This window comes from Nannospalax galili, unplaced genomic scaffold (assembly GCF_000622305.1).
Source record: "Nannospalax galili isolate Female #2095 unplaced genomic scaffold, S.galili_v1.0 scaffold708, whole genome shotgun sequence".
Taxonomy (NCBI): Eukaryota; Metazoa; Chordata; class Mammalia; order Rodentia; family Spalacidae; genus Nannospalax; species Nannospalax galili.
The window spans coordinates 459655-480223 of NW_008358110.1; the positions used below are offsets into that span (position 1 = coordinate 459655).

At 37.7% G+C, this 20569-nt stretch overlaps 1 protein-coding gene across 3 annotated transcripts in view; it reads left to right on the plus strand.

The window, feature by feature from the left end:
- Xrn1 (5'-3' exoribonuclease 1) overlaps positions 1–20569 on the plus strand; it is a gene marked incomplete in the record, with an annotated part of 152837 nt that overhangs the window by 3540 nt on the left and 128728 nt on the right. For all 3 annotated transcript variants that reach the window (XM_029557814.1, XM_029557813.1, XM_017795169.2), the window contains 9 exon segments: positions 5356–5588; positions 9168–9265; positions 12131–12240; positions 12340–12450; positions 14062–14144; positions 16519–16606; positions 16691–16859; positions 18394–18461; positions 18930–19067. In XM_029557814.1, coding sequence (XP_029413674.1) covers positions 5356–5588; positions 9168–9265; positions 12131–12240; positions 12340–12450; positions 14062–14144; positions 16519–16606; positions 16691–16859; positions 18394–18461; positions 18930–19067 — 1098 coding nt within the window.

Sequence of the window (20569 nt, forward strand, 5' to 3'; positions counted from 1 at the left end):
CCATGATCTGCCAATGGAAGCAAATGTCACAAGGCGTTTCTTGTGGCTCCAGTGGTTGGGCCGTTGCCTCAGGCCTGCTGTGTGGCTGTCATTAGGACTTTCACCCTAGGCTCAAGCCTGTCTCCCACATCCTGTAACTAGTCAACCTAGGAGGGCAAGGAGAAAAAACTGTCCTTTATGTCCCTCTGACCAAATTAGTATAGGCCTCAAAGTATGTCTGTTAAACATCCAAGAAGGTTAGTTCCACCAGTCTGGTACTTTTAATTACCATGTGCCATGTAGATGAAGCTTGGGCAAAGGCCAAAGGTTCTTGGATAAACCTTTCCTAGGCATATATTATATTCCTTGATCTAGTTGTATGTATAATTTGTCAGTAGGTTGTTGGCCTAATATGGTTCCCTCTGGTTTTTTAAAACTAGCTAGGCATTAGTTATCGCTCACATTGTCTAACCCTTCCACCAAGGTTTCTCCATTTAAGGTGCCCCCATTTTTCCCTATGGTCCCGACTCTGTTGAGCTCCTTCTTTCCCTTTATCCCCTAGGTTCCTTGTATAACCTTCCTCTCCCCCCCTTCCCTCAAAATAAACTCATTTTTATCCATATCGCCCTTAATTTTTAAAAATATTTTATTATTTTATGTGTATGTGTGTATTGCCTGCATATAGGTAAGTGCACATGTGTCATGCAATGCCCGCGGAGGAGAGAAGAGGCTGTCGGATCCTCTGGAACTGGAGTTATGGACAGTTATTAGCTGCCATGTGGGTTCTGGGATTTGAACCCGGGTCTTCTGCAAGAACAGCCAGTGTTCTTAACCACTGAGCCATCTCTCCAGCACCCATATCTCCTTTATTAACGCCTGTTTCCTACTGTTTTTCTCTCTCAGGTTCCTTCTTTTCCTTTACTGCTCTGGTTTCTTTTCATTATCCTGGTTCCTGTGGTTATGTCTGGATACATACTCACCAGGATTTGGTGCTAGGAACCACATATGAGGGAGAACATAGGATTTGTTTGTTTGTTTGTTTGTTTGTTTTGTTTTTGTTTTTTCTGAGTCTGTATTACTTTACTTAGTATAACAGTTTCTAGTTCCATCCATTTACCTTCAGATTTCATGATTTCATCTTTCTTTACTGCTGAGTAAAACTCCATCATATAAATGAACCACATTTTCATTATCCACTCATCAATTGAGGGACACTTAGGTTGCTTCCATCTCTTAGCCATTGTGAGAAGAGCAGCAACAAACATGGATGTACAAGTGTCTCTGCAATAGGTATATTGTATTTGGGTACATGCCAAGGAGTGGTATAACTGAGTCAAATGGTAGGTTCATTTGTAGTTTTCTAAGAGTTCTCCACACTGCTCTCCATAGGGGTTGAACCAGTTTGCAGCCCCACCAGCAGTGGATGAGTGTTCCCCTTTCCCCACATCCTCTCCAACATTTGGTATCATTTTGGATCAAAAAATGTCTTTTATGTCCCTCTGACCAAATTAGTATAGGCCTCAAAGTACGGCTGTTAGGCATCCAAGAAGGTTAGTTCCACCAATCTGTTACTTTTAATTACCATGTGCTATGTAGACAAAGCTTAGTTTTAATTTCCATTTCCCTAATTATTAGTGATGGTCAACAGCGTTTAAGTTGCTTCTTGGCCATCTTTATTTCTTCTTTTGAGAACTCTCTGTTCAGCTCCTTAGCCATCTTTCAACTGGGTTACTTCCTTTCTTGATTCTTTGTTTTTGAGTTCATTATATATTCTGTCTTGAGTTCAAATATGCTGGTCTCAGGAAGCTGGTGGCTGTGCCACCCAGGGATGCAAAGGGAGGTGGTGGTGGGAAGAGGTCCCAAGGGCTCCTGGGGACTACTGGGAGGAACTGGGCTGGTCTGGATGCAAAGGATCAGGAAGCAGTGGAGATTCTGGGCCTAGAGGTCAGTCCAGGAGTCTGTGTTTCCAAGACAAGAAATGGGCCAGTACCCAGGCTAGGAGGGGAGCTGGGAGGGTGAATGAGACATTGAGGTCTTTGATCCATTTGGAGTTGACTTTTGTGCAAGGTGAAAGATAGGGGTTTAGTTTCATTCTTCTACAGGTGGAGATCCCGTTTTGCCAGCACCATTTGCTGACCTTGCTGCCTTTCCTCCAATGAATGTTCTTGGCCCCTTTGTCAAATATCAGGTGGCTGAAATTGTATGTACTCATACTTGTGTCTTCAGTTTTATCCCATTGATCTATGGGCCTATTTTTGTGCCAGTACCATGTTGTTTTTATGACTATAGCTCTGTAATACAGCTTAAAATCTGGTATAGTAACCCTCCCGGCATTGCTCTTAGTGCTCAGGGTTGCTTTGGGTATCCGAGGTCTTTCGTGCTTCCATATGAATCTTAGGATGGTTATTTTTCCAATTCCATGAAAAATGTCATGGGGATTTTGATTGGCATTGCATTGAACCTATAAATGGCTTTTGGTAGCATGGTTATTTTCATAGTATTAATTCTTCCATTCCATGAGCATGGGAGGTCCTTCCATCTTCTGATGTCTTCCTCAATCTCTTTCTTTAAAGATTTAAATTTTTCATTGTAGAGGTCTTTAATGTCTTTGGTCAGGTTTATCCCAAGATATTTTATTTTAAAAGCAACAGACTTTTGTAGATTAATTTTGTAAACTGCCACTTCACTAAAAGTAATAATCATTTCTAAGAGTTTTCAGGTGGAATTTTGGTATCTCTTAGGTATAATATCATATTGTCTGCAAAAAGGGATAATTTGATGTCTTCTTTTCCAATTATTACTCCTTTAATTTGCTGGTTTTGTCTTACTGCTCTAGCAAGAGTTTCAAGCACTATATTGAAAAGGAGTGGAGATAGTGGACAGCCTTTGTCTGGTTCCTGATTTTATTGGGAATGCTTCCAGTTTTTCTCCATTTAGAATGATATTGGCTGTGGGTTTGTTATTTATGGCTTTAATTATGTCAAGGTATGTTCCCTCCAGTCCAAGTCCCTCTAGAACTTTGAGCATAAATGCATGTTGAATTTTGTCAAAGGCCTTCTCTGCATCTATTGAGATAACCATGAAGATGTTGAAGCTTTTTTTCATATCTTAAATCTACCATAGTGAGTTCATCGTTACAAGAAATGAATCAAAATTACTCAAGAAATTAAATGTGGAGCCTAGGCTCTAAGAGGTGAGGAGGTCATGTCTCATGAAGTTTCTTGACTGCTTTTTTCTTCTGCAATCTGGACCTTGGAACTTTACCCCCAAATGATCAGTATGATTCATGGTCCCTTAGCCCATGTACTCAGGCAGAACCCTGTGACAGTTGGGAGTATGTAGAAGAAGCGAGCCTTTCAGAGGTACCAGTCTATCATGGAGGATAGGAAGCCAAGAAAAAAAAACATATAAAATTATAATAAGAGGGGCTGGAGAGATGGCTCAGCACACAAAATTCTCATAAAATGCAAATAAATAAAATTTTGAAAAAATAATTTACTTTTATTTTATGTGTATGAGTGTTATGCCTGCATGTATGTAAGTGCACTTGCATTGTATAATGCCCACAGAAGACAGAAGAGGTCTTGGATCTCTTGAAACTGTAGTTATGGATGGTTGTTAGCCACCATGTGGGTTCTAGGAACCAAACCTGGGTCTTCTGCAAGAGCAGCCAGTGCTCTTAACCACTGAGCCATCTCTCCACCATTCCTCCAATTTAAATATGATAGGAAAAAAATAAGCAGAAAAACTTCCCTACAGACATTTGAAACTTATAAAAACATGCCTACAACACAACAAAACTGATTTTTTTTTTTGTTTCAGAATAAGCTAAAATGCACTAAGAAAATTATATAAGACATGAAAGAACCATATTTATCTGTTATAAGAACTCAGAAATAACATTACAGAATCTAGAGAAAATTAGAAATAAATGAAAAAATATTTCAGAGATGAAACCTATGAGAAAAAGGGAACAAAAAATGATCATGTAAGATTTTTTATTTTTTAATTAAAAAAATTGGGGCTGGAGAGATGGCTCATCGGTTAAGAACACTGGTTGTTCTTGCAGAAGACCCCGGTTTGAATCCCAGCACCCACATGACCACTAACAACTATCCATAACTCCAGTCCCAGGGGATCTGACAGCCTCTTCTCACCTCCATGGGCATCGCATGACATGGGGTCACTTACGTACATGCAGGAAATACACGCATACACATAAAATAAAAATAAAATTTTTTTAAAAATTAAGACACCTCCTCAACTGCTGTAATTCCTTTGAATCATGCTCACTATGCTCCCACAGTAGCAGCTTGAGTCAAGCTTCTCACATCAGGTAATTTTGAATTTAAGCTTTTAAAAATTAATATAACATAAAAATTAAATGGGTCCTTTTAAGTGAAACCAAATATACAAAAAAGGCTTTACTTGTAAAGGGGGCTGAAGAGAGGCCCATTGGTTAAGAACACTTGCTGCTCTTGCAGAGGTCCCAGGTTGAATCCCAGCACCCACATGTCAGGTTACAACTGCCTGTAACTCTAGATCCAGGGGATCTGATTGCCTCTGACCTCCTTATGTACCTGCACGCATTTGATGTACATAATCTCACTGCATGTACACATAAATAAAAATAATCACATTGCTTTAGCTATTTTTACTGTGATAAAATACTGTGACCAAAAGCAACTTATGGAAAAAAGTTTATTTTGGCTTATGGTTGGAGGTGGGGAGACATGGTATCAGGCACCTGGAGCAGGAAGCTGAGCGATCACATCTTCAACTACGAATTAGAAGCAGAGAGAACAAAGTGGAAGTGGGATGAAGCTATAAACTTCCAAAGTCCTGCCCCAGTAGGGTACTTCCTCCAGCAAGGCTCCACCTCCTGAAAGTTCCATAATCTTCCCATCAGTGCCACCAACCACCAACAGCTGGGTGTTCTACTATCTGTGCCTATGGGGAACAAGCCACCACATTTATAAAACCTTTTAATAACCTTTGTATAACAGCCTTTAATTTAAATGAGTATTATTTATAGAGGAAATCAAGACTTTGAGATGCCGTGTAACAAAAAGAGGAAACTATTTTGAATACCAAATGAATTAAGTACCTTATTTGGTGTTTTCCTGAGGCCCTTACATTGAATAAATTATTTCCTCAGAGTAAATTATCAAACCGTTGATATATAACCACATAATGTGTCTACATTAGTTCCTTTTGTTTGTTTTCCTTTACTTTATTCAATTGTGTTTTGTTCATTTTTTATATAAGCAGAATATATTGCACCTTCTTTTTTAACCATTAAATAGTCACTTTTCCCAGATGCTAAAATAGTTAGGACTGATTATATTGACCTAAGTGTACTCCTTTGCTTTTTAGATTCCAGAGTTTGACAACTTGTACCTGGACATGAATGGAATTATACATCAGTGCTCCCATCCTAATGATGATGATGTTCACTTCAGAATTTCAGATGATAAAATATTTACTGACATTTTTCATTACTTGGAGGTGTTGTTTCGCATTATTAAACCTAGGAAAATTTTCTTTATGGCTGTTGATGGTGTGGCTCCTCGAGCAAAAATGAACCAGCAGCGTGGGAGGCGCTTTAGGTAAAACATTTAAAAATCTTTGACTTAATACAATACATCTTTTCATGTTTCATTTCTGTATAAAGTCTCAAAGTAGTGGGACTATTATATTTTACTATTTAAGTAATAAGCTACTAATTCCAGTAAGTTATTTCACAAAGCTTATGTTAAGTTTGTATAAAGCTACCCTGTTTGCAGTTACAGGTTTTCATATTTCTCAGGGAAAAGAAAGAGAAGAGATAAATAATGCCTAGCTAGTATAAAAAGCCAGAGGGAATCATATTAGTCCTAAAACCTACTGAAAATTAACATAAAATATCTCTGCATAAGTCCACGTGTATAGCTGCAGGCTACATAACAAGAAACAGTGACAGACAGGAGAAACCTTCCTTTGAGTTGTTAACCAAGGTAATCCAAGAGACTCCCAAAATTATACAGCTATTACCACAGCCCTTGATTACCTTCCAGAACTTGAAGGTAAGACCCTCTTGCTGAAGACAGAATTTTGAACAATGGAGCTGGAACTGACCTAGAAGCCTCCTCCCCTGAAGGCTAGGTCTCATAACTTTGGAGAGCACTATACAAGCTGCTAAGGGAGAATATCAATCAATGGTCCAACCCTAATGTCAAGGCCTAAAAACCACATCAATGACCGGCACAGCAAACTTTGATCATTTGAAATGGTAATAGCAGAACACAACACCTGCAGTGATCACCTTGCTTTAGTAACTAGAGTGAACTAAGCCATCACTCAACTCAGGACATTGTTGGCATTTAATTTAATTAATTAGACCTTTATTGAATGACCAGATCTTAGGCAACATGTTGATTTTGAGTGAGTATGGGTCCTGATTGGACAGTAAAGCAAATGGGATCAAAAGATGGACTGTGGGTAGGGAGTTTATTTAGGAAACTTGGTATTATCAGTACCGCTGTGTAGAAGCAAAGGGGTAAAACTTTAAAAAGGTCTTACACTCAAAATCTTGAACATATAGAATATATCTAAATAATAATATCAGGCTATGTACCTTTTGGGGGAGGTACCCTGAGTCCAGAGTGTTTGATGAGAAGAGAGTGGCAAAGAGTACTGGTTTAAATACCAAAAGAAAAAAAAACCCAAATCTTGAAAAGACCCAGATCCTTGAAGGCAAATGCCTCCGCTTACCAAAGTTTAGATTCTTTTTTAGTATTTTATTATTTTATTTTATGTGTATGAATATATTGCCTGCATATGTGTAATGCAATGAAGTGCGTGTTGTGCACTGAAGAGGGTGTTAGATCCCCTGGAACTGGCATTACAGGTGGTTGTTATCTGCCATGTGGGTGCTTGGATTTGAACCAGGGTCCTCTGTAATAACAGCCTGTATTCTTAACTGCTGAGCCATCTCTCTAGCCCCACCCCCCCACACACACACAAAGGTAAGATTCTTAAGGACTACCAAAGACATAATCAGATTCTCTAGGAATCTAGAAACTATTTGTACTAGGCTCCCATGGTATTTGTTAAACTAGTTTTAGGGAACCACTAGCCTAGAAAATCTTGTGTTAAGAAAAGGTAGGTAAGATAGGTCTGGGCATGGTGGCATATGCCTTTAATCCTAGCACTCAGCAGGCAGAGGCAGGCAGATCTTTGTGAGTTCAAGTCCAGGCTAGTCTACATAGTGAGTTCCAGGCCAGCTGGGACTGCAGGGGCACCGTTTCTCAAAAAGACCAAAAAAGAAAAGAAAAGAGAAAAGATGATACCAACAGATTTCATCCTCAAGGTAATAGAAAGCATTGTAGCTATTTTAAGCAGAAAGAAATGTAGTACAGGGAATTAGGTTCTTCTTTTGTTTTTTGTTTGTTTGTTTGTTTTGAGGTAGGGTCTCACTATGTAGCCCTAGCTCACCTGGAGCTTACTGTATAGACTAGGCTGGCCTTGAACTTAAAAAGAAATCTACCAGTATCTACCTATTTCTGCTTCCTGGGGGCTGGGATGAAAGATGTGTGCCATCATGCTTGGCTGAGAATTAGGGTCTTATAAAAAAATTTTTTATAGGGGGCTGGAAAGATGACAGTTAAGAGCACTGGTTGCTCTTTCAGAAGGCCTGGGTTCGAGTCTAAGCACCTACATGGTGACTAACAACCATCTGTAATTCCTCCATGGGATCTGAGGGAATCTGGGGATTGAGGGTCAGTATACTGTAACCACCACAAGTAGTTGCTAAATGCTGGGCTGGTATCAAGTGTCCTGTGTTCCCTAGAGATTCTCCTGTTGGCTTCCTGATGTTTAATTCCTTCTTAGTTCTCAATCTGTCCTCTGGCTTTTTTTTTTTTTGTCTTTCTGAGACAGGGTCTCCCTGTAGCACCAGCTGGCCTGGAACTCACTGTGTAGACTAGGCTGGCCTTGAACTCACAGAGATCTGCCTGCCTCTGCCCCTCTGGGTTTTATCTATACCATGCCAGCAAAATTTCCTTACAAGATCATAGGATTAGGGCTTGATCCAAAAATAAGACTTTTATATTGCTTCCTTTATCAACAGTGTCAGTGATTCTTTCTTGAATTTCTCTTTCCCTGGCTTTCATATAGCTTTGCTCTCTTGGTGCCTTGTTAGTGTTCTTGTCATCTTCCCTTCCTGTTTGTTGTTAAATGTTATCTTCCCTAAGGCTGTCCTGACTCTGAGTGATCAAATCTAATGACTTTGATTGCTCTCTCTGTGCTGACGACTCCCAACTTTATTTTTACAGTGCTTTTCTCTCTCCCAAGTTCCTTTATATCCAAATGCTTGCACTGTGACTCCTTTTGGATAGCCCAGATACACTAAGGCTTACTATGCTCAGAATTGAATTCATCTTCCCCACAAAACAGCCTTCTTTCCATTTCCCATGTACTTAGCTGCCTAATGCAAAGTCCAGGAATAATTTGGACCCTTTCCTTTTCCTTATGCCACAACCTAGTTACGCTTTGTCACCTTTTAAAATCTAGTATCAGCATAGACTTATCTTTGTCTGCATTAAATGTCTTTTATGTATTGAAGCTAGACTTAAATGATACATAATTAAACATAGTAAATACAGCAAATAAAGCTGTGCAATATTTTTGACCTTGTTTCTAGCATAAATTTGCCATTTGTTTATGATAGGATTACTTAAGTTTTTGTAATATTCCATGTATGTTTTATTGTTTTAAAGTTCAGTGTCTGTAGACTTCATATTTAAAAAATTATTCAGTAAATAAAAACAAAGAATTCCTAGGCTCATTCTTGTTAATTATAATTATTTGAAAACTTTAATAGTTTGAACCTGAAGATTGATGAATTAGTATTTTAGTTACAAAAGCTTCTAATTAATTCTGGGCATGGTTATGCACATCTCTAATCCCAATACTCAGGGCACAGAGGCAAGTGGATCTCGGTGAGATCAAGGCAACCTGGTCTGCATAGTAAGTTCTAGGCCAGTTGAGTTCTAGGCCAGTTCTAGCCAGGTGTTACAAGGACACCCTGTCTCAAACAACAATAATGAAAGTGTCTAATTAATAGTTTGTGTAAAGATATTTATTTGTAGAGATAATTATTTTATTTTCAAGAATGTTTAAGATATTTTTTCCCTTTAATTTTTAAGGTCAGCCAAGGAGGCAGAAGACAAAATAAAAAAAGCAATAGAAAAGGGAGAAACTCTTCCCACAGAAGCCAGATTTGATTCCAACTGTATTACACCAGGTAAACTCACTGAGAGAAAAATTCTGGAAGACGTCAGGTATAATAAGTGAAATTTATTTATTTATTTATTTTTTTTTTTGGTCTTTGAGACATGGTCTCCCTGTAGCCCCAAGGTGGCCTGGAACTCACTATATACACCAGGCTGGCCTTGAACTCACAGAGATCCACCTGCCTCTGCCTCCCAAGTGCTGGGACTAAAGGCCTGTGCCACCATGCCCGGCTATATACTTTTATTTTTTAGACTTTATTTTAGCCTTAGACGTTCCATATTTCCCACTTACAGCTCTACTTATGAGATGGTCTGGTCTTCTTGGTTCTGAGTGTTCCTAAAACACTCATGGGATTTTTCAGATGTTGATGAGAGCAGGTAGAAAGAGAACTCTTCTAGCTACACAGAATTCCAGACTTGGAAGGAACTTACAAGGTCTTTTCAGTTCTGCTTTGTCCAGTTATTAGTATCAGACAGACTCAGTGATTTGTAACTTACCAGGTTTATGTACCTACCTTGTGGTTTCAGGATGATAAATCTATTCTTTTAGTCCAGAGAGCTTACTACTCTTCTTCTCTAAAGCAATTAGGATTTCTATGACTTTAAGAAAAATAGGGCTGACAGGATGGCTCAAGCAGGTAAAGGCACTTGTTCAGCCTGATGGCCTGAGGTCAATCCCTGGAACCCACATGGTAGAAGGAGAGACTGACTCCCACAAGTTGTCCTTTGACTTACACACACACACACACACACACACACACACACACACAATAAATATTTTAAAAAATAAGTTAATATATTTAACTTAATTTTATGTACAACAGCCTACTTAATACACTTAAGAGGTTTCACTAGCATCTTAAAGGTTTATTTATTTTATTTTACGTTTATGTGTGTGGCCACAGAGGCCAGGAGAAGGTATCAAATCCCTGGAACTGGACTTAACAGGCAGTTGTGAGCCTCTTGATGTGAGTTCTGAGCACTGAACCCAGGTTCTCTGCAAGAGTAGCAAGTGCTCTTAATTTCTGAGCCATCTCTCCAGCCCCTTCACCAGCATATTTACAGTCCTTTATTTTGAACAAAAATGTAACTTCTTCAGTGTTAAGTTTTAAAATTCCTTAAAAGCAATAGTGAATTTTTTCTTAGGTTTTTGAGACAGGGTCTTCATGTAGCCCCAGCTGACCTAGAATTCATTATATAAATTAGGCTGGTCTCCTAGTTATTGGGAGCTGGGGAGATAACTCAGTCAGTAAAGTGCTTACCACTCAAGCATGAGGACCTAACTTTGATCCCTAGCACCCACATAAAAATCTAGGTATGGGGCTGGAGAGATGGCTCAACGATTAAGAACACTGGTTGTTCTTATAGAAGACCCGGGTTCAAATCCCAGCACCCACATGGCAGCTAACAACTGTCCGTAACTCCAGTCCCAGGGGATCCAACAGCCTAGCCTCTTCTGACCTCTGCAGGCATTGCACGACAGGGGTGCACTTACCTACATGCAGGCAACATACCAATACACAAAAAATAAAAATTAAAAAAAAAAAAAAATCTAGGTATGATGGTATAATCCTAACGCTGGGGAGGTAAGACAGGATAATCCCTGGGGCTCAGTGGTCAAACAGGTTAACCTACTTGGTGAGTCACAGGTCACAACAGGAGACTATGTCTCGAAGAACAAGGTGGACAGCACCTAAAGAAGAATCACACCCCAGGTTGTCAAAGAAGAATCACACCCCAGGTTGTCCTCTGGCCTCCACATAAACACATGTACTTTCATGTATCTATATGCACACATACATGAACACACTCGCAAAATAGTTGTTGGAGTGGAAATGTGGCTCAGTTGGTAGCTCTGGGTTCAGTCCCCAGCACAGTATAAATCAGATATGGTGGTGCATGCCTATAATCCTAGCACTCAGGAAGTAGAGGCAGGAGGATCAGAAGCTCATGGTCAGCCTTGGCTACTATAGTGAGTTCAAGGCTAACCTGGAGTACAAACCCTGTCTCAAAAAAAAGGTAATAGAGGCTGGAGAGATGGCTCAGTGGTTAAGAGCAGATACTACTCTTACAGAGGACCTAGGTTTGATTCTCAGCACCCGCATGGTGGCTAACAATTGTCCATAACTCTAGTTCCAGGGGATCTGAAGCCCTCTTCTGACTGCTGCAGGCATTACACGACATAGATACATAGATGCACTACACATGTGCAGGCAATACACTCATACACCTAAAATTTTTTAAAAATTTAAAAAAGGAATAATAGTTATTAATAACAATACATTAATAATAGTTATTGCCAATCTGATTAAAGTTGCATGCCTTAAAAAATATTTCAGGGCCAGCAAAATGGCTCAGTGGGTAAAAGCACTTGCCATACAATTCTGATGTCCTGAGTTCAATTCCCAGAACCCACAGTAGGATGGAACAGACTACTAAAAATCGCCCTCTGACTGTCACTCATTTACCACAACATGCATATCCTCACCTTCTCACATTATACACATGCTCACACTAATAATAGTAAAAATAAATTTAAAGTACTTAGGAATCTAGCAAAAAAAAGTAGAAAATTGAAGTTTGTTAAGAGTTCAAACTGCTCTTATATAAAAATACTTAAAGCACAATCTGTAGCTGATGTAATAAAATTCTTGAGTTTCTGTTTGTGACACTGACTTCGTTTAGGATTAGTAGTGACACATGAAATATTTAGGGTATTTGTTGGGGAAGGATATAACGTGACTTGCTTTTAGCATAAGTAGGGGAACTTTTTACTTTCTTCCCTGAAGATACTAATTTATATGTTGTTATTAGAAACTTACTGTTTTTACTATCTTGTTTTTCTCGTATTAACCTTTATAAACTTCTATTTGTAGGGACTGAATTCATGGCCAGGTTACATGAACATCTGAAGTATTTTGTAAATATGAAAATTTCCACAGACAAGTCATGGCAAGGAGTTACCATCTACTTCTCAGGCCATGAGGTTATCATCTTTTTTTTTTTGTTTTTAATTTAAAGAATTTTGAAAAGTTTAATATTTTGAAGCATATTATTACATTTTTTTTAAAAAATTTATGTTTAGACTCCTGGAGAAGGAGAGCATAAAATTATGGAATTTATCAGATCCGAGAAAGCAAAGCCAGATCATGATCCAAACACCAGACATTGTCTTTATGGCTTAGATGCTGACTTGGTAGGTATAATATTTATTGTCGTTATAAGCTTATGTCATTGAGCTAAATATCTGAGAGATGTAGTTTTTATACAGGATGTTAACTGACTATAGAAACAAATGCAGAAAACAGTGATTACTGAATTTGCCATAGTCCACGTTCTAAAACAATTGGAAAAATAAGATTGCTTTTCATAGTTTATGACTAACTGAGCACTATATAGTCTACAGACCTGAGTACCCCTAGTTCTATGAATGCTGTGCTGAAAAGAAAATGCTGAGGTCATGGAAGGGGACCTTTTTAGAGGTCTAGATCTCCCAGCTCTGGGCCCCAAGTCCTTTCTATATTTGTTTGACTTTTTTTGTTGTTGTTTTGTTTTTTGGCTGTGTTTCTTTATTGTTGTTTTTTGCCAGGTGGGGTTGGTTTTTTTGGTTTGCTTTTTTTGAAATAGGGTCTCCCTATAGCTCCAGCTGGCCTAGAACTCACTAAGTAGACCAGGCTGGCCTCGATCTCACAAAGATCCGCCTGCCTATATCTTCCCCATGCTGGGATTAAAGGTGTGTACTACCATGTCTGGTTTGTTTCACTTTTTATTGCAGAAATTTTCAAGTTAGTAAAAAAATTGACAAGATAGTATAATGACCTTCCTTGTACCCTTCAACTACCTTAAGTGTTAATTTTTGACACTTACCCCAATCATCTGTCTCTTTCCTACCATGTGAGGTTACTGAAGCAAATCCCATGCACTGTTATCAATTAATATATACATATTTTCACACACACACACGTTTCTATAATGTACTCCTCTAAAGAATCTTTTCCATAGCTAGGCATGGTGTTGCACGCCTTTAATTCCAGCACTTGGGAGGCAGAGCAGAAGGATCTGTGTGTGTTCAAGGCCAGCCTGGTCTATATATCAAGTTGCAGGTTAGCTGAAGCTATAGGGAGACCCTGTCTCAAAAAGACCAAAAAAAACGAGGAAAAGAAAAAGAAGCTTTTCTGAAAAAGCTACAACAGTGCCATTATCACACATAAAAATTAACATTATGACAATATATAAACAACTTCATCTCCCCCGTTGTCTCATAAATGTTATATTTTGTTCTCTTGTTCAAATCAGGATTAAAATAATATGCATTACAATTGGTTCATATGTTTCAGTAGACTTTTGAGTTATTTTGGGAATTAAAATACTATATGAGAAAATTAAAATGCCTTTTTATATTTCTATAAATGAATTTTCACATAAATATGTAATTCTGGCCTCTAAAATTTATCTGTATTCTTTTATCATGGAAAAGCTGCTGCCTCTGATTTCTAACCCATTTCCTCATAGAAAGTAGGAATGTGAAAAATCAAGAGAAAGTTTTTGGGGCGAAGAGGAGTAGGGAAAGAGTAATTCCATTTATAAAGCTTATGGGACTCTAAGGTAAACATAGTTCTAGAAAAGTATGCCTGCTTTATCCTGTTCATATCCTACAGTGTGTTTATTTTTATTTGTATATTTAACTTTAATTTTTCTATTTAATTTTTAAATTGTTCTCTATATAGATCTTTTATTAAATTGCTTTCATAAATCTAGTGGTATTGACAATGGTAGAATAGAAATATTTGTAATCATTTTTCAACAGATCATGCTTGGATTAACAAGTCACGAAGCACATTTCTCTCTATTAAGAGAAGAAGTTCGATTTGGTGGAAAAAAAACACAAAGGTAAATCATACAGTGTGCATGTTGGAAGAAAGAACAAAAATTAAGCATGGATAGTAATCTTTTAACAAATGCAATATGTAAATATTTTCTCTTAGTCCGTGGGTTACCTTTTCACCCTTGTGAGTGTCCTTTCTTATGCCAAGTTTCCAATTTTGGTGTAGTGCAGTTTATCTTCTCTTGTTGCCTGTGCTTTTAGTGTATGTAATGTCCAAGAAATCATTGCCAAATCTAACACCACAAAAGTTATCTTCTGTGTTTATTCTAAACGTTTTTGTGGAGGATTTGTTTGTTTCTATTTGGGCTTCGGTTGTTTTTATAGTGCTAATGTTTGAACCCAGGGATAAAAAGACACTCTACTGCTGAGCTGTGTCCTGGCTCTGAGTTCTATAGTTTTTACACACTTAGGTCACTTAACTATTTTGAATTAATGTTTGCATATGGTATTTAAAATTCCAACTCCATTCTTTGTATGTGGAAACCCAATTGTCCCATCACCATTTGTTGAGAACTCTGTTGTTTCCCTATTATCAGTCTTGGTATCTGGTTGAAAATCATTTGACCATATGTGCCCAGTTCTATTTCTTGTGTTTTCTCTTCTGTGCCTTGTTCTGTATGCTTCTCTTTATGACATGACTGTTGCATTACTGTAGCTTTAATGTAGTTAGTGTTGAAATCAAGAAGAGTGAAACCCCAAACTTTATTCTTTTTTCAAGATTGTTTTGTGTATTTAGGGTCTCTTGAAAGTATAATTTTTAGGATAAATTTTCTTATTTTGTGGAAAACATTAGGATTTTGATAGGCATAGCTTTGAATCTGTAGATCTCATAAAACATCTTGTCATTGAGTCTTCTAGTCTGTGACCATATGTTTTGTGTACTTTAATTTCTTTCAAGAACATTTTATTGTTTTCCTTGTGAACTCTTTCACAAGGCTCCTTCATTAAGCTTACTCCTAACTAATTCTTCTGGATGTCCTTTTTAAATGGAATCATTTTCTTAATTTCCTTTTGATTTGTTCTTTGGTTTTGTATGGAAATACAACTGGCCTTGTTTTCTACAAATATGTTGTACTTGTTTATTAGCCCTAGTATCATTTTTCTGTGTTTTATGGAATTTTCTGTATATAAAATCACATTATCTGAAAACAGAAGTTTCGAAGCCCCAGCTGGCCTGGAACTCACTCTGTAGACCAGACTGGCCTCGAACTCACAGAGATCTGCCTGCCTCTGCCTCCCAAATGCTGGGACTAAAGGTGTGCACCACCACGCCCGGCTCTCTCTTTTTTTTTGAAAATATTTTTTACATTTATTTGTGTGTGTGTGTGTGTGTGTGTGTGTGTGTGTGTGCAGGCACATGCCACATGACTGCAGGAGTTGGTTCTCTGGCCCTCTCAGCCAAAATTTTAATTTATTTTTATATTATGTGTATGAGTGTTTTGCCTGCTTAAAAGTGCACCATATGTGCAGTGTCTGCAGAGGACAGAAGAGGACATCAGATCTCCTGGAACTGAAGTTAAAGACAGTTGTTTGCCACCATGTAGGTGTTGGGAATGGAACCTGGGTCCTCTACAAGGGCAGCAAGTGCTCTTAACTGCTGGCCATCTCTCCAACACCATCTAATTTTAATACTGTCTTTCTATAGACCAAGCTAACCTAGTACTCTAAAACTGTTTAGCCCACACGAGCCTCAGAATCATTACCCTTCTGCCTCTGCCTCCTGAATACTTGCATTACAGGTATATACCACCACTCTGGATCAGAAAATAACCTTTTCATTTTAGCTTCCTCAATATGTTTATCATGGGAGAATGTTTAATATTGTTAAATGCTTTTTCTGCAAAATGGTCATGAAACTTTTCCCCCTTCTGTTAATGTGATATATGATGTTGATTTCTGTTTTACTGCCCTTGCATTCTTGGCATAAATCTTGCTTGTAAAAAATATATGTAATCTATTTAAATATGTTACTGTCCCCTAATATTCGTCCTTGTAGTTAAGCTTGGAGTATAGTCCCTAAAAAATTATCCCAACCCAGGTGATAATTGCTTTACTATTGTGGTCCTGGCCTATGTTGCATAGATATATACATAGGCTCTTTAATGATGCCCAGCTGTAAGTGTGCCAGATCACACTGGTATCTTATATGTATTGTGCATTATTTAGGGCTTCTAAATTCTTAAGAGCTTTCCACAAAAAGAATAATGTAAGCCAATTTTTGAACTTTATCATGTTTCATTTATTATAGTTGCAATTTTATATAATATATAAGTTATATTTTAATTATTCAAATTATCTCCTAATAATTTTAACTTATTAGTATATTTTTGAAGTTGGACCTTGAAAATATAATTCACTGTTTTGGTCGCCCAATTTCAGGGTATGCGCACCAGAAGAAACAACATTTCACCTTCTACACTTGTCTTTAATGAGAGAGTATATTGATTATGAATTTTCAGTGTTAAAAGTAAGTATCACTACAGCTATGGAGCAAGGGTTTTACATGCAGAAACTTCAATAAGGTTTCATTTTGTTCTTCATTTTGCCATAGGAAAAGATCACATTTAAATATGATATTGAAAAAATTATAGATGATTGGATTTTGATGGGATTTCTTGTTGGCAATGATTTTATCCCTCATCTACCTCATTTACATATTAATCATGATGCACTGCCTCTTCTTTATGGAACATACATTACCATCCTGCCAGAACTTGGAGGTAAGAAAACTGTTGCTAATTTAGTACCAACTTACCCAAAAAATGTTGCTTACTCTATTTATTTTATGCACAACTAACTAAAGTAGGATAATATCGAGAGTTTTTTTAGACTAAGGAGACAGGCACTGAGATTGTCATTTTCAGTCAGTCCCAAGAAAAGAAAAGTCAGTCCCAAGAAAGAAACTGAACACAGCTCCATTTATTGATATTAGTAACTAATCTTTCCTTTGCTTCCTTAAGAGAACCTGCAGACCTCATTGGTTTCATTTAATTCTTTTTTAATTATATTTATTTTATGTGTACGAGTGTTATGTCTGCATGTGTTGTAAGTGCACTTGTGTCACGCAGTGACCACAGGGGACAGAAGAAGGTGTTGGATCCCCTGGAACTGGAGTTATGGACAGTTGTTAGCCAGCATGTGGGTGCTGGGATTCGAACCCGGGTTTTCTGCAAAAACAGCCAGTACTCTTAACCACTGAGCTATCTCTCCAGCCCCTCATTTGATTCTTTTCTTACTTCATTATAGAAGGTGCTAAATGCCCTGGAGCTATAGTTACAGGCAGTTGTGAGCTGCCTGACATGAATCCTGAGAACAAAATTTGGGTTCTTTACAAGAGCAATACACACTCTTTTTTATTATTATTTTTATTTTATGTGTAGGAGTGTATCGTCTACATGGACATAAGTGCACCCGTGCTGTGCAATGCCTGTGAAGGTCAGAAAGGGGCATCAGATTCCCTGGAACTGGAGTTTCAGCCAGTTGTTGGCCACCATGTAGGTGCTGAGATTTCAATCCGGGTCCTCTGGAAGAGCAGCCAGTGCTCTTAACCGCTAAGCCATGGCTGCAGACTGTAATACATACTCTTAACCACTGAGCCATCTCTCTAGCCCCTCTTTTATTTTTATTTTTGAGGGGAAGGTCTCACTGTGTAGCCCATGCTGGCCTAAAATTCAAAATCCTCCTGCCTCACCCTCCCAAATGTAAAGATTACAAGTGTGTGCCAGCATGCCCAGCTACACCTTTTCTTAGGTTAACATCAAATTGACTGATATGAATAGGCTCAAATACATATGTAGTTTTTACCACGTGTTTGCAAATGTGGAAGGATTTTTTAAAAAAGATTTATACTTTATGTGTATGAGTGTTTTGATTGCATGTATATGCACACATGTCATACATTGCCCACAGATATCCAAAGAGGTAGTCAGATTCCCTGGAACTAGAGTTGCGAACGATTGTCTTGTGGGTGCTGGGAACCAAACCCAGATCATCTTGAAGAACAGATGGTGCTCTTAGTTGCTGAGCCATCTCTCTAGCCCCTGGAAGGATTATTATTCTTATGTAAACCTTGAATTTCTAATATTTTACTTCAGTGCATAAAATATAATGATATAAAGGTTATAGGAACTAAAGATGGATTAGAAGGTAGCAAAACAATGAGTTGTTAACATTTAACAGTTTGTAGAATTTTGCAGACCTATTTAGAAAAACGTCATGTCATTATACTACAAGTTTAGATTTTGTCTGTTTTAGGTTATATTAATGAAAGTGGACATCTCAACTTACCTAGATTTGAGAAATATCTTGTGAAATTATCAGATGTAAGTAACTATAACTTTTTCTTTTCTTTTCTTTTTTTCTTTTCTCTGTTTTCTTTTTTTTTTTTGTCTTTTTGAGACAGGGTCTCCCTATAGCACCAACTGGCCTGGAACTTCCTTTGTAGACTAGGCTGGCCTTGAATTCACAGAGATCCACCTGCCTCTGCCTCCTGAGTGCTGGGACTAAAGGCGTGTGCCACCATGCTCGGCTTAAATTATTGTTTTCTATCATAGTATTATTAATCAATTAGATAATACCAGAAAAAAATGTTTTGTAACTGTGTTCTAATTGATCATTCTGTATGATTGCACCTGAATTGATTCTATTATTATTTATTTTTATATGTAATTTTCAGAGTGAATGATGGGATCACTATGATATTTCTGTACCCCAGAAATACTTTCCGTTAGTTTACATTCTTTCAGACATACTTAAATCATCTTAAAATTAATTTTAATTTTCTTGTTCAGTTTGATCGAGAGCACTTCAGTGAAGTTTTTGTGGACCTAAAGTGGTTTGAAAGCAAAGTTGGTAACAAGTATCTCAATGAAGCAGCAGGTGTTGCAGCAGAAGAAGCCAAGAACTACAAGGAAAAGAAAAAATCAAAGGTGAACATCTCGTAAGGTGTTTTTTTCTTTCCTTTTTAAAAGTGTAATGGTAAAACTAACTGATAGTCCTTGTTTCTCATTTTCTTTCTTAGGATTTTTGGAGTTATTTAATTTCTCTCCATAAGCACCTAAACTTGTTTTGCTATTTTTTATTCTATGAGTTTTTATCACTTAGATGTGTTTAAGGAAAAATAGTTTATTTTCACCCTTGAGGAATTAAATTATGTTTCCTTTGCTCTTCCATTCTGTTAAGGAGTATGGGGACTTGGAGAGATGGCACAGTTGTTAAGAGCACTGGCTACCTGGCAGAGGACCTGAGTTTGGTTCCCTGCACCCACATGGTTGCTAACAACCATCTGTAACTCCAGTTCCAGGAGGTCTGACCACCTCTCCTGCCCTCCGCTGGTATTGCATGCACAGGTACACTTGCATACAGTGCAAGCAAAACACTCATACACATAAAATAAAAATTAAAAAAAAATAAATTTTAAAAAGAAGTATGGAAAATATTTTCAAATATAAGAAGCCAATAAATTAGTTACTTTTAAAAAATTTTTTTGATCTTTTTGAGACAGGGTCTCCCTGTAGCCCTAGCTGACCTGGTTCTCACTGTGTAGAGCAGACTGGCCTTGAATGCACAGCGATCCACATATGTCACCATGCCCTGCAAATTAGTTACCTCTTAAAATCAGTTATTTAAGCCATGTTATTTGAAAATAGCAAACCATTGGACTAGTTTAGTTTGTTTGCTTGTTTGTTTGGTTGATTGGTTAGTTGGTTGAAACCTCCTGTAGCGTAGGCTGGCGTCAAACTTGCTATGTAGCCAAAGATAATCTTGCACTCCTGATCCTCTTACCTATACCTCCAAAGTGATGGACTTACAAGTGTATGCCACCATGCTGGTCTTGAACAAGTGTGTTAAATGTGGATATTTATAGTATTTAATTTTGTGACACATGTAGATTAACAGTTGGCTAGTTTAAGGGTAATTTACACTATCTAGTAAATGTTATTTGCTTAATAATGAATGATAGATTAAATTAGAATAAGCCAGTGACCTACAGAATAGGCCTAAAGAATGACACTTGTTTGTGTTAGTGTGAAAAAGAAAACTCAGATTTTCTTCACTCTGTAATTATGGGACCCTTTAAAGCTTCCTACAGTCACTTATAGTATTAGTTCTGTTTAGAGTCAAAACTCGTAAGTTTTACTCTAGGAGAGGTAAATACCCTGGTTTTCTCTTGGTGTCATTTTTTAGTTTTATGTTTATGACTGTATGGCTTGCATGTAGATGGACCCACGTCATGCACTACCCTCAGAAGTCAGAAGAGGTTGTTAGATTCCCCTGGAACTGGAATTACAGACATTTGTTAGCCACCATGTGGGTGCTGGAAATTGAACATGGGTCTCCTCTGCAAGAGCAGCCAGTGGTTTTAACTGCTGAGTGATTTCTACAACCCTTGATACCAATTTTTATTTTTTAATTTTTTCAGTTTTTTTTT